This window comes from Danio aesculapii, chromosome 23 (assembly GCF_903798145.1).
Source record: "Danio aesculapii chromosome 23, fDanAes4.1, whole genome shotgun sequence".
In the NCBI taxonomy this organism is placed as follows: Eukaryota; Metazoa; Chordata; class Actinopteri; order Cypriniformes; family Danionidae; genus Danio; species Danio aesculapii.
Window position 1 is genome coordinate 19,272,630 of NC_079457.1, and position 12,934 is coordinate 19,285,563.

Consider the following 12,934-nt stretch of genomic DNA (forward strand, 5'->3'; position numbering starts at 1 on the left):
TGAGAGATATCACTTTTTTCTGATAGTTATGGAATTCAGGTGCTTTTTTTGGGGTTAAATTCTTTCTTTTTTACATTTTTTTTTTCAATCCTACGGTAGAATCACCTTGTGGCCTCCATTACAGAAGCAAGGCCAAGAGTTTCTCAGAAAAATAAGTATTTCCAGCAATCATGAGCGCTTTGTGGTTTTAATCAGTCATTTTGCTTTTATTTCATGGTCATAAAGAAAGCTGTGTGTAAATATGTGTTTGTGTTGTACACCTTTGCTTCCGCTGAGCTTCTGCATCTCCAAATGAAGAAAAACGTTTGAAGAGTGCAGCGAGCAGACATTAGTCACCACTCTTGTCTTGAGTTGTTTTTCCCTCCTCTCTCTCTTTGTTGATTGTAACTAGGGCATCTATACTGCCATGTTACCGAGCGGCTCACAATTAAAATATTTTTTCTTCCCTCGTGCTGCTGTCTTTCAAAGGCTGATGCGGAGCGCACATAATTATGCATATAAACATAGTGGCTTAATTATCTCTCACAACATCAGTGACAATGTAATTAACAAACATCGCAAGATCAATGAGAGAAACTGCGACCTTCAAAACATTTAACTCCTCACATCAGGGGACTGAGCAGAATCCCTATCAGCATAAAATCACAGAATGCCTTTCTCATAGCAGACAATTGCATGCCATGCTTCACAACCAGTCTAGGCAGTAGATCATATGAAAATATCAGTATTGTGAAACATATTGACTTGTTTTTTTTAACTATATATATTACATTTTACACATATAAGGATATATTTTGCTTTATTAGATTTTTCATTGCAAAAACGGTCACATTTTACAATAAGCCTTCATTAAGTAATGTATTTAATGAACAATACATGTAAATCATTTATTAATCATAGTTCAACACTTACTAATGCATTATTAAAATCCAAAGTTGTTCTTGTTGACATTAGTTGATGTGCCGTGAGTTAACATGAACTAGCAATGAGCAACTTTATTTCCATTAAATCACATTAATAAAGATGAATGAATACTATAATAAATGTATTGTTCATTGTTTGTTCATGTTATTAAAAACAGGAACTAGTGCAACATTATTGTGAAGTGTTACCACAAAAACAGAGCTTGTCATAGTAAAATGAAAAGTATGATTATTTTTAGCTGTTATTCATTAATTTTCTTTGCGGCTTAGTCCCTTTATTAATCAGGGTTTGCCACTGCGGAATGAACCGCCTACTTATCCAGTACATGTTTTATGCAGCGGATGCCCTTCCAGCCGCAACCATCACTGGGAGACACCCACACACTCATGTATACACTCACATACACAACGGACAATTTTGCTTATTCAATTCACCTGTACCGCATGTCTTTGGACTTGTGGGGGAAACCGGAGCACCAGGAAGAAACTCACGTGAACGGGGAGAACATGCAAACCCCACACAGAAATGCCAACTGACCCAGCCGGGGCTTGAACCAGCGTGAGGCTTCTTGCTGTGAGGTGATTGTGCTACCCACTGCACCACGGTGCTGTCCTTTTTAGCTATTATTATGAATATTATTAATAATTAAATTAAAGTTATAATTTTTTTGAAATTGCAGAAGACACCCATTAATTTAGTGCAATATACCAAACAGATTTTTATTTTATAATTTTATTATAAATTCTGCTCAGTTGAAGACATTTAATATACTTGTTTTAAGGATCACAGTGCTGGCCCAAAGTACTAATTGGCATTAATCTTTCTTAACTATACATTAAACCTCTAGGTTTTACCTGCTTGTCAGCAAAAACATTTTAATCATTTAAAATATAATGTATTTGAGTGGGATCACTTTTAATATACATATTTTAATAAGAACAGGTCAGGATTTTTCATTACAGTAGCTGTTATGTTGAATGAACACGGAACATTAATATTACTTCACTATATTATGAGTTTTCATTTCCTAAAAATATATTTTAGCATAAAATAACCAATAATATTAAGGTTTATTTTACTAATGTTTGCTAAATAAAGAAAATAATTTGACAATTTATTGCAGGTAAAACAGTTTACACAGCTTCAAATTCTCTTCAAATGGGGTATATGCACAGCTAGTGTTTTTCAATGACAAACTTCTAGTGAAAGCTTAATGTGACTATTTTCAATTTCATAAGGCTCCTTTTACAGCATCGATATTGTAATGTAATTACAATATATTCAGTTAAATAGACTTAAGCATTAATTAAGTAGTTTAAGTATAAAACGAGATGAAAGCTATCGGCAGTCGATCACAGAAACTGAATTAAAAATACTTTGGTAATATAGACTGTCGCATTTTCAAGACATAAAATGAAGGAAAATGGAATTGAATGCAGTGCTTCTTATGTTATATTGTATACCTGTATTGATTAGGCAGTGAAGATTACTGATTTTTAAAGAAATCAGACCTTAAATGTGGCAATTTCACAACGGAAAGACAGTTCACCGGAAGCGCTGACGCTGGCTGCCTGAAATTAAAAGTCTGTTTTAATTTTCATGGGGTTAAAATGAGCCAAAAATGATTGTTAAACTTCATTAACAAAACCATACCGGTATAAATTTAAATCAAGATAAATCTAAATTAAAATTTGCTATCAGCAAAATCTAATATCATCAACTTTTCAAATATTTTGATGTTTATAAAGTTGTTTCTCAATTTAAAGTAAAAAAAAAATGACTGATTTGCCATTTTCTGAAAATAAATAGCATGCATTTTTGATATTCCAAAACTGAGTTGGTTTTGGACTCATTTGAGAGCGCTAGAACATTAGAAAATAAAATAAAATTCAGCCTCAGAAATGTCTATTTAAGTGTGCAGCTTTAATAGTCTTGTCAATAGACCCCCGATAAGTATATATATATAGATCCTAACATGTATTTCCTTATCATCACCCCCTCTGGAGCGCATGAAGACAGAATCAGCCTGGCCATGTTTGGTCAGCAGAAAGGAGATATAATGCCCATTTGTTATCACACACTGCGAGAGAAAAATGCACCTTAATTGCCTCAAACACAGACAAGGGCTTTGTCACAGGCTGGAATTTGCCAGTATGAAGTGGCGAGATTAGGAGCACTTCTTTCTGTACTCTCCAGTGACATGAGGAAAAGAGAGAGAGAGAGTGCTGGGAGTTCAGCCAGGCAAATCGTACCTTTCCCCCAAAGCCATGGCTTTCCAACCACACGCACATGACATCATTTGGAGCGTGTGAGATAAGGATGAGGGGGGAAAACTCATTTACATGCTGTTTTAAAAGGTTATCTCCTCTTAGGTCCTGGCATAATGTGTGCAGTTTAAGTCCAATCATTCTCCTGACACTGATAGTCTATTAAACACATACAGAGCCGCCCGCTGGCATGCTAGACTTCTCGTCCTGTCTACTGTTACCACCTGCTACTACTGTTGCTACTGCTATTACTTGTGTGTAGTACAATTGACGTTGTCTCTAATACCGATAGATTGATCAAACAAGATGTTTGCCTTAAAGTGATTCACCCAAAACTGAAAATGTTGAAGACATGTTTGTCTTTTTCTGTTAAAGACAAAAGAAGATATTTTGAAAAAAGTTAGAAACCTGTAACCACTAATACACTGTAAAAAAATATATATGATCAATTAGTCCTGACAGCTTATGTTTTTAGGTCATTGTAACTTATTAAGCTAAGTTAATCATGTTCTAACTTGATTTTTAAGTTACACAAGCAGTTTTAAGTCAGTTTAACATAATATAAGTTCAATGGACTCATAAGGTTAATTTGATTCAGCTTAAAAGTTTAAGGCAACCAGGATTTTTTTTTACAGTGTAGGAAAAACAAATACTAAGGAAGTCGATGGTTAGAGGTTTCCAACATTTTTCAAAGTATCATCTTTTGTGTTTACAGGTGAAGGGTGGGTAAATGATTACAAAACTTTCAGTTTTGAGGGAGTTATGACTAAGGATGAGAGAAAGTAGGCCCATTTTGTCGTGCAAATGCAAAAATGTAATGTTATTTATATTTGTAAATGGGATATAATATACATATGCTAAATACCTTTTCATTCCATGGAAAGAAGGACAGCTGGGTGGCCTTTCCCTTAAAAATATAGTGCAAATTCAAGATTGATTGCATATCCTGCAGATGACTTATGACACTAATAATAAGGCTAATCTTAGACCAATAACAGACAGAGTCGGGGATTTCTGTCAGAAAATGAAGGGAGTTTCCCCACCTGTTTGAAAAAAAAAAGGTACAGATGAAATATGTCAAATTACCTAAAGCAGGAGTGTCTTTGATTGCTGCCCTTGGAAAACGTTCAGGGACACAGATTAAAGAGCATGTCCTGACTTTAAAGCTGTGTAAAATCACATGACCTGACAAAACCTCTCTAAGCAGTCATGACCTATACAAAAATACAGTCACTGGATGCCAAATTTATGAGTGAAGCCTTGCTCTGCCAAACTGAAGTTAGTTCTGGGGAGACATACAGTAGTGCTAAATATCCTTCAGTAAGTAATAATAGCTCATTATTTTTATAGTTAGTGTTTTTTTTTTTTTGTTGTGGACGATTCAGCAGTGATTAAATTGAGGCTAATTAACATTAAACGAGTGTACTTTGTCAAAACGAAGCAGGCATTTTCATGAATACGGTACACTTTGGTGTCTAATGACTTTCTAAAGCATTAGAGGCATAAATTCCCATGTGGTTGCAGCTTATACCACATTTCCCAGTCATTTTATAGATATGTATATACAAAAAGAAAATATGTTAATTATTAATTACTTGGGTTTATATTTCACACCTACAGTGTAAATCCTCATTTGTGTGCTATTTAGTAATGTTGATAGTAATACTCCATGACAGTGATGAATTGAAAAAATGTGAGAGCTGTTGGAACCACAAAGCCCTAACCTTTGAGCGTGAGATGAAATTAAGTGCTCAAACACAGCAGAAGCTGCTAAAATGATGCACGGCAAGTGTAGGGAGTTTCCTCTCAAATACCTGATACATTTCTCTTAAATTTTTCATGCCCTTTCGATCTCCCAGATCACCTTTCATACTGATGTCGCACGGCTAGGACTAGCCCCAATGCTGCAATGGAAATTTGGGGATTATTTTACATGCTGAGAAGGAGATGTGAAAAGCATGGACGAGAGACCGATTTAGCAATAACACAGAAATATGAGACCAAAGCTGAAATATTTTAGTATTAATTACCATGGCTGTGGCTAATGTTACCTCTAACCGTCTCATTTGCCCAGCAATGAAAAAGGCAATCAAATAAATGGAGAAAAGGTCTGCTGGAGGGCAGGGGTCCTGGCAGGGTGGAGAGGGAGTTTATCCGACACCTCTGTGAAGTTGTCATCTGGAGCCATGTTCTTGTATCAGGGTAGATCTCCTGACAGACAAACTGAGACAAGATGAGATTTTTGCATTCATCTGCTGTGGTAAACACTATATCAGAGCCAAGAACTAAGTGCATCAGTGCCAGAGGGGTTTGTGTCCTTTTCTCAAGCACAAACAGACTCTGAAAGAGCTGTAATTTGGCCTTTATAAGGGGAAGCTTTCAACCCAAATAGTCTCTTTTAGTTCGTGCATCTGACCTCCCTCCAGACCTATATGAAAGCTAATGGTCCGGAATTAATTTTACCACTTAAACTACACCTTTACCTAATTTTGTCCTTATTATTGGGCCTTCCTCAAATTCTCTTGATTTGAGAACAAGAAATATATTAAAAATAAAAAAATTCTCCAATTCTTTGTCATAAATGAAGTGTCTCCAACTGTTTGTCTTTATATTTTTTTTATAGGGGAATCCTCTGCACTACGCGACTACGCCGCCAACACCATGAATGAGTTCCTAAACATGTTTGGCTATGATGACCAGCAGGTTCGGGATGAGCTGGCCAAGAAGATCAGCTTTGAGAAGCTGAAAGCAGCTACCTCAGATCCCTCCTCCCTGAGCAGCGAGGAGGCCACCCGTCGAGCTCGATTCTCCAAGTATGAGGAGTACATCCGCAAGCTGAAGGCTGGGGAAACGCTGCCCTGGCCTGTGCATACTAAGCCTGAAGTGCTCAACTCCAAAATGACATTGACACCAGAGAAGAGCGCTGCCCTCATCCAGCCGACCCTCACCGCAGGGTCAGAGGGACAGATATTTCCGCCTGGAATGGACCACAAACAAAGCTCACTCAACCCGGCCCCAACCAACCAGTCACACATACAGAACTTGGCATCCCGTGCATCAAAGTATGATTACTTCATCCAGAAGCTGAAAATGGGCGAGAGTCTCAGAGAGCAAAATGGTAATTCCTACAAGCGGCCCTCCAAGTATGACTTGGAGAACGTCAAATTCCTGCATCTCTTTAAACCTGGAGAAGGCAACCCTGATATGGGCGGCGCCATCGCATTTAAGACCGGAAAGGTCGGCAGACCCTCAAAATATGATATACGAAACATACAAAAGCTCATTCCTGGGAAAGTTGATCCTCCGGTCCTGCCTAGTGTTCTCCCAGGAACAGCAGGGACCCCAGGACCACCAGTCATCAATACAGCTGCTCCCGCTGGAGTCGTGGGACCTCCTGGGTTGCCCATGGACCAGGAGGGACACCTAGGTTTTAACACTGACTTCATGAAGTCCAGCTTCTCTAAGACTGACTCCATCACTACTGGAACCGTCTCCTCAGTCAAGTAAGGCGGTGTTTGAAAATGATATCGAATATTTTTGCAAAATTGCTAGTAATTGCACCAAAGGCTAGTTCTTGAAGGATTTGTGGATATTTGTTGAGGTCAGAAGACCAACATTGGCTTTGAAGTCAGGTCAGAAGTTTGTAGGGGATTGGTTGGAACTCTTGATGAGTTGCCTTGACCTTGTCAGTAGTTCAGGTTAGCAAGAACCTCAAGGCTGTTCTCCTCGATCGGCCGGCAGTGTGGACATAAGCAGGCACACACACACTTAGAGTGATTTGTTTTCAGAACCACCCCTAAAGAGGCAGATTAACCTCAGGTCATCCCCTGCTGGAGCTGCTCATGTTTTTAGTCCTGAGTTAGTGCTGCTGAACTGCTGCCACCTTGTATACAGAATGCTTCATCCAGACTATAATGCGTTCCATTTGGAATTCCTCCCTTAAAGTGCTTATTCGATGAAGGTGGGATGTTAAGTCAAACGCTGCCACCAAACCCCAGACTTTCAAGTAACTGAAAAATCAATGAGCGTGTTTTTAAAACAGGATGTCCTAAAAGCTGTAGTCATCCCTCATACAAGGGCCAATCAAACAAAATAAAATGCACGCAGCCATTTTCTGACACTCAGCACACACCGTCATCTTTGCATTTGTGCTCTCTCCAAAAACACACATAAATAATTTATGCATTCAAAAACACCCCCCCCCCCCCTCTGTGTTTCATTGTTGGGAGGCCATGCATCAAAGCTTGCGTATATACCTCCCTGATTCATTCCCAAACCAAATCGCTACTCCATCGAAGAAAATGTATATTGATAGCCCGAACTTTGAAATGGCTCATAAGTAATACTGCTTCAGTTTGTTTTTATTACTGATGGAATGCGGACCATTAATCCTTTTTTTTTTTTTTCATGCTATCATAGGAATGGCCTTCCTCCAGAGAAACCTGCCACAGAGGACGTCAACGTGTACCAGAAATATATCGCTAGGTATGCAAATCCTTACCCTCACAAAACTTCACGACAACATTCCTTAATCGAGGACATATATTAGGCTTTAATAAAGTAGGACGTAGATTTGCGAAAATACACTTTCTGTGCGGACGATAAATTACACGTAAGCACGCCAGGTTTATGGACTAAGGAAAATTAATTGAATTAAAGGCTGGAAAGTGAGTAGTTTTTTCTCCCAGTGTCAGATTCCCTGCCAGCGCCGAAGCTGAACTCCGTGAAATCTTAAGCAAACAGCATGAAATGTTTGCAAAAACATCGGACACATCAGACTGCCCCGCGCGTGTGCCTGTGTGTCGTCAGGCATGACTGCACAGATAGTTGAGACTTTCATTTTGAATATCTGCACTTCAAATGAAGATACTGAATCAACTAAATGACAGGCACTCGCGAATGCAGACAAAGCGCGGAGATAGATGCAGCGCACTCCAATATCGGCTTCTGTTCCCTTTTGTCGCGCCAGTAGAAAGGTGATTATCATTTGTTTATTTATTCTAGCCTTAAAGAGAGAAAAAGGCTCGTTTCAAAAGGCAAAGTGGCTTTGGCGTTAATGATTACTCTCCCAAGCCGTAACATGAAGGCCACAAATCAAAGCCCTGGCACTAACAGACACACACACATCCTTGTGCACACACAAAAACCCTCCTTGGACTGATTACATTTTGCAAGAAGATTTAATTAAGGAATTTTTAATGAGGCTTCTGCTGGCACTGCCAAGAACTGTTTTGATATTTGCACTGCATAATGCATAAAATTTGTCTAAACATCTCGGCAGTTGATGCGCGGGGAGGCAGTAGATAAGCCCAGATACAGTTTCAATTTCCGTGTTGGGAAAAAAAAAGAAAGGAAAGAGAGGAGGGGAAAAAAGAAAAATGAGGACTCATAAAAAGGGCAAATGCAGCCTGGTGTATTGGGGGGTTGTTAAAAGGATGGGGGGGGGGATCATCTACGCTAATGAGAGAACAGTCGTGCTAAAAAGCAGCTTTGTAAACTTGTCTACACCCACCTTCCCCCCCACAAAAGGGGAAAAAGTTCTTTATCTCCTCGCTCTGCCGCAGTTTGATGTTTAAAGAGCTTCCCTGGTAGTGTTTAGTCACTGTTTTCCCTCCTAAATGCTTTTATGTACCCACCATTGCGCCAAACTTTGATCGGCGTGTCTCTATTGTAACGGGAGATGTGCGGCAATCTCTGTATCGTGGTGATATTAATATTTAATCCGCCGCTGAATAGCAACGTGGCCCATTAGCCCCCTGACGCGGCAAGTGGGAATTGTCCAGAGGCAAAGTGATACAGCTGGGGTGGGCTGCCATCCCAGGGGGGTTTTGTGTACACAGGGCCGGGAGTGTTTGAGTGCGATGCAGAGGGGCTGCTAATGGTGGGTGAGTTTAACACGTGCAGTTCTGCCAGTGTGAGATATACCGTACTACAGTCTGTGCTGTAATCTCCTTTGTAAAGTAATACAGTAGTTTACAGTTGAAAAACATGAACATTCCTTAACATACTTTATTAACCAGTGTTGAATGTTAACCATAATGAAGAAAAATGACCCACAAATAAAAGAAATGCACAATTAAATTAAATGTATGTTCATGTCGCCATACAAAAATTTGTATTTTTGGCATTACATTTATTTAAATTTGACATTGTTTTTTTTTTTCTTTTAAAGGTCCCATGAAATAAAATTTTAAAAAGTATTAGATTAGCTTCAGTCTGTTAGTTTTAAGGACATCTATATGTTGGTATGCTCCAAAACAGTGACAAAATTCACCGTTAGAAGATATAAAACTGACATGTAAAGCTTTCAGTTTGTCACTTACGTCTTTTTTTCACGTCACCTCATATGTCTTTCTTATCAAAGCTTGACCAATCAAATGTTCTCTAGTGTCTGACATGTCCCGCCCCCTTCAAGACGTTTCTCATTTGATGTGCATTCGATGTGCTCCTCATTTGATAAAAACTAAAGGTAACACTTTATTTTGATGATCCATTTGAATATTAGTAGACTGTCTGCTTAATATCTATTGATACTGCTCTTTCAACAGACATTTAACTGACTATAAGAAACTTTGCAAGTACATGTCAACTTACACTAACCCTAACCCTGACCTAACAGTCTACTTCTAATCTAATGAGAATTAGTTGGCATGTGGATGCAATGTAACTTAAATTCAAAAAACAGACCATCAAAATAAAGTTTGACCAAACTAAATGTTATTGGCTACTTTTTAAAAAAGGGGAGGGGATACTCTAGGTTCCACCCTCTCTTCATTTTTCAGTTGAGATTACGTCAAGCATCGAATAATATGCACATTTTAAAGCACTTAACGGGGCCTTTAACTGTATAATACAGTTTCTAACAGTTTGATGATTATATTTTATTAGTAATGGTTTGAATTTTCAGATTGCTTGGTTTAGAGAGTAATTGGTTTCATTAAAGTGTTTGACATAAACAGGGTTCATGCGGTCATAGAAAACCTGGAAAAGTCAAGGTATTTTTAACATGGCGTTTTCCAGGCCTGGAATAGTTTTGGAAAAACAGAAAAGCCCACAAAGTTTTAGAGAAGTCATGGGAAACAAATATCTGTATACTTGAATAAAGGTTAATTACTTTTTTCTGTACTTGGCCAATCACATACTCTCACATTATTAGTGCGGTGAAAGTATTATCTAAATCAATTTTACATTGATATAAATTGAAACTAAACAGATTGTTGCATGTTTTACAATATGCTGTAATAAATTTGAACATGCATTGTTTTTCTTCTACCACGCATATGTAGACATTGCATGAAACATTAGGTCATGAAAATTTACTTGAAAGTCTTAGAGAAATCATGGAAAATTCATGGAATTTTAATAGTAAAAATGTGTATGAACCCTGCATAAAAACAATGCAAATGCACTTAATAAGGCCTATATAAAAATGTAAAATTTTACAAAGAAAAAAAAAGGTAAAAGAAAAAAATCATTACGGTGTTCAAACATTTCTGAGATAAAAACAATAATTCTGAGGTAAAAAACAAAATCAAAACGGAAATGCCATTCTGTTTCGAATACGAACAATCATCTGCGTAAGGCCAAAATTCATAAATCATTTCTCTTTTTAGTGTGCTGTGAAGTACTTTGGCCAGCTCTCAGACCAACACACAAAAACAAAATTGAAAGCGTTCCAATAAAACTTGAATATCAAAGGGGTTTGGAGCAACATGTAGTTTGGTAAACAGTCATATTCAGGTGAACCATTCCTTTAAAGCGATAGTTCACCCAAAAAAAATTGATTCAAAATTTACTCATTATTTTTTTGTGTTGAATACAAAGGAATATATTTGGAAGAAAGTTGAAAACCTGTATTGACTTCCATAGTATTATAATAAATTATAATAATGACTGAACATTCCGTTTTGAATGAACTGTCACTTTAAGAAGCAAGCGAAACCACCTTAAGCGCCTGCCACCTCTCTAGCCCTTCAGAACACCACCCACGTTTAGCAGGTAGTAGATTCGCCATTCAATTAGCTTAATGAACTCAGCAAAGTGATTTGTAAAAGCAGTCTTGGGATAATCCAGGCAGTAGGGGGAAGAAAAAAAAAATTACTTAGCTTTTTCTCTACTTCAGCAGATGGTGCTCTTGGCAGCAGCGGTGCGAATGTTTATTTGTGTGTTTTGAGCTGTAATTGGAGGTTTTTAACAGTCATCATCGTCAGGGTTATAATCAGCCTGTAAACACTCAGGAAATGTGCCTCTTTAAAGCGCCGCCAATCTGTGGAAGACCAGGCGAGTCAGTCGAGAGTGAAGAGGAGGAAGCCGCGCAGAGACACACTCAAACCTTTCTATTAGGCCTAACCTTTCCCTGATTAAAGCATAGGCTGTTAACCTGGAGAGCCCAACGCTGATTTGGCAGGGCTTAAAGCACGAGCAAATGAGTGAATTATGTCGGGGGTTACAGTTTAATAAGAGTCTACCTGCTGCCTTTGAAGGCAATGGAACTAATTTGGTGGAGATTGCTGTGGCTGGAGAGTGAATTGCAATCGTATGGTCGAGGAAGCGTAGGCCCTGTTTTCTCTATGTGTTTATAGTTCTTGGTAATGACTCTGAGCTCCGTGAAGATGACTCTGTCAGTGTTAGGGCATCTATCAAGCGGAGATAAAAGGCTAAATTGCCCTTTCAAGATCAGCCCCCACATTGTTAGAGGTTTGGTATATGGCATAGAAATAGCCAAATGCCGTTTCAGTAAGCGCTGATTTTTTTGCTCTTTGAAAACGATCGCTTTATCTCATTTGCTGTTTCTGAAATCATGTTTATCTTCGACTTCAATATGATAATAATGTTTGGATGCCGAATGCTTGGCCTTACTAACAAATGTGCTGTTTCTGTGTCGTTGTAGGTTCTCTGGGAGCCAACACTGTGGGCATGTGCACTGTGCTTACCAGTACAGAGAGCATTATCACTGCATGGACCCCGAATGTAACTATCAGGTGAGTGAAAAAATATTTATGCAAGCAGAGTTAATAAGTGATCATTGAAAGTAAAATCACAAGCCACTTATTATTATTAAAGCTTGAACATCAAAGGGAATTGGAGCATATTCAGGCAAATCATTGCTTTAAACCGATAGTTCACCCAAAAATGCTTTACTCACTATTTACTCACCCTTTTTTAGTTGAACACAAAAAAGATATTTTGAAGAAGGTTGAAAACCTGTAACCATTAACGCCTATAGTATTATAAACAAACAGTCAAATAGGTTTTAAACAGGTGAAGGGTGAGTAAATGATGACAGTATATTCCGTTTTTTGGTGAACTGTCACTTTAAGAAGCAAGCAAAACAAAACTTACTATTATTGCGAAACACTTATTAATATTGACGTGAAGTTTAAAGATTTTTTTGTTGTTTTGTTTTTAATTCATGCATTTATTTATTCACGTTTTATCTTACAGTAGATACAAATGACACTGGATTTAATGCATGCATATTTATATAAAAAATACTGAAATATTTGTTATAAATAAAATGAAATGAACTGGAGAAATGAAAATGTATATATATAATGCATTACTATGGCATAATTACTATGGTAAACATTAGGATGTTTCTAATTTGACGTCTGAAAGAAATGTTTTCTGAGCAGGAAACCTTTAAAAAAGAACCCCATACTCTTAAATCTTTTTATTTTCTTTTTATTTATTTGATTTATTATTATTATTATTATAATTATTATTTTTTTTTTGCTTTAGTG

General features: G+C 37.7%; 1 protein-coding gene across 7 annotated transcripts in view; it reads left to right on the forward strand.

The window, feature by feature from the left end:
• casz1 (castor zinc finger 1) overlaps nucleotides 1-12,934 on the forward strand; it is a 328,648-nt gene that overhangs the window by 283,988 nt on the left and 31,726 nt on the right. For 6 of the 7 annotated variants that reach the window (XM_056448846.1, XM_056448845.1, XM_056448842.1 and 3 more), the window contains 3 exons: nucleotides 5,815-6,694; nucleotides 7,611-7,676; nucleotides 12,082-12,172. In XM_056448846.1, coding sequence (XP_056304821.1) covers nucleotides 5,815-6,694; nucleotides 7,611-7,676; nucleotides 12,082-12,172 — 1,037 coding nt within the window. The remainder of the gene's footprint in view (nucleotides 1-5,814; nucleotides 6,695-7,610; nucleotides 7,677-12,081; nucleotides 12,173-12,934) is intronic. The other variant, XM_056448844.1, reaches the window with a different exon arrangement.